We start from the raw sequence: 1,115 nt of genomic DNA on the forward strand, positions 1-1,115 counted from the left end.
CGGGAGTCACCGAGCTCCCCTGCGATGAGGGCGGCAGGTCCCAGGGCTCTGCCTCCCCCCCTGCGACACCCCCCCTGGAAGAAGAGGCGCAAACCACACTGCGGGACCGGGGGCGACCCTCTGCGTCCCCCTCCACAGCGGAGGGCTGGGAGAGGCTCTCGCTGGCCGAGCGGGTGGAGAGGAACCGGCGGCTGCTGCAGGAGGTGCTGGGCCTCGCCGCGGCTGGTGCGTGCTTCGGGCAGATAGCGGCTGTTTCGGTAGAGCCAGGGGGAGCGGGAAGGAGAAGCTTTGGGGCGAAGGGGGGTCTTCGGTGCCGTCCTCCAGCCTCCCAGGCTGCAGGCACAGCGCCGCGCTGGCTCATGCCCCGGGGCTGCCCTGTCCCCCCATGGGTGCTGTGTCTCCTTCACCGGCAGCTGAGGGAGATGCCCATAAACAAAACGGGGTGCTGCTTCACCGGGGTGCCGCTGGTCCCCTCCGGAGTCCTGGTGAGGGATTTCACTGCTAAAAGCAAGAGCGAAACCCCCTTTCTGGGGCACTCGAGGTCTGCAAGCATCATCTTCCCATTGCAAGCTGCCACCAGAAAAGGGAATTAATTTCGCCTTCAAAAGCATCTGCCCTAGTGACCCCACGGCCACCATCCCTGTGGACGCGCCCCACGGCAGGCGGTCCCATGTCCCACTCTCTGGGGTCTCTCTGGAGCCGAGCAGCTGGGGCCCCCGTAGGGAATTAGGGGTGTGTGTTAGGACGGGCTGAGCTGTGGGGCTGGCAGTATGGGGGGTGCTATCTAGGGGGTGCCAGGGTGGGGGCCGTGGTCCGGCCGGGCTGATGCCTTTCCCTGTCCTGCATTTCAGAGGTGCCAGCCAGTGACGGGGACTGGGACTCGGGGGTCTCGCTGCAGGATGCCGAGGGCTGCAGGTAGGTCAGTCCTCGCGTGGCAGGGATGGACGCTTCCCTCTTTTTTCCCTCTCCCCAGTCTTATATTTTAAATGCAGCTTTCAAAGCAGTGCTGAGGCTCGGCAGTGCTCCGGGGGGGGCTGCAGGGCAGCCCCCAGCCTGGCAGGGGCTCTGGCGGCGCTTTGGTGTGAGCAGGGCAGGAGGGGCCAGCTGAACCCGGT

General features: G+C 66.0%; 1 protein-coding gene across 1 annotated transcript in view; it reads left to right on the plus strand.

Moving 5' to 3' along the window:
- Positions 1 to 1,115, plus strand: part of KIAA1614 (KIAA1614 ortholog) — an 11,881-nt gene that overhangs the window by 576 nt on the left and 10,190 nt on the right. The window contains 2 exon segments of the mRNA XM_035900742.1: positions 7 to 225; positions 852 to 915. Coding sequence (XP_035756635.1) covers positions 7 to 225; positions 852 to 915 — 283 coding nt within the window.

The sequence above is a fragment of the Egretta garzetta genome, unplaced genomic scaffold (genome assembly GCF_000687185.1).
Source record: "Egretta garzetta isolate BGI_Z169 unplaced genomic scaffold, ASM68718v1 scaffold598, whole genome shotgun sequence".
NCBI classification, from domain to species: Eukaryota; Metazoa; Chordata; class Aves; order Pelecaniformes; family Ardeidae; genus Egretta; species Egretta garzetta.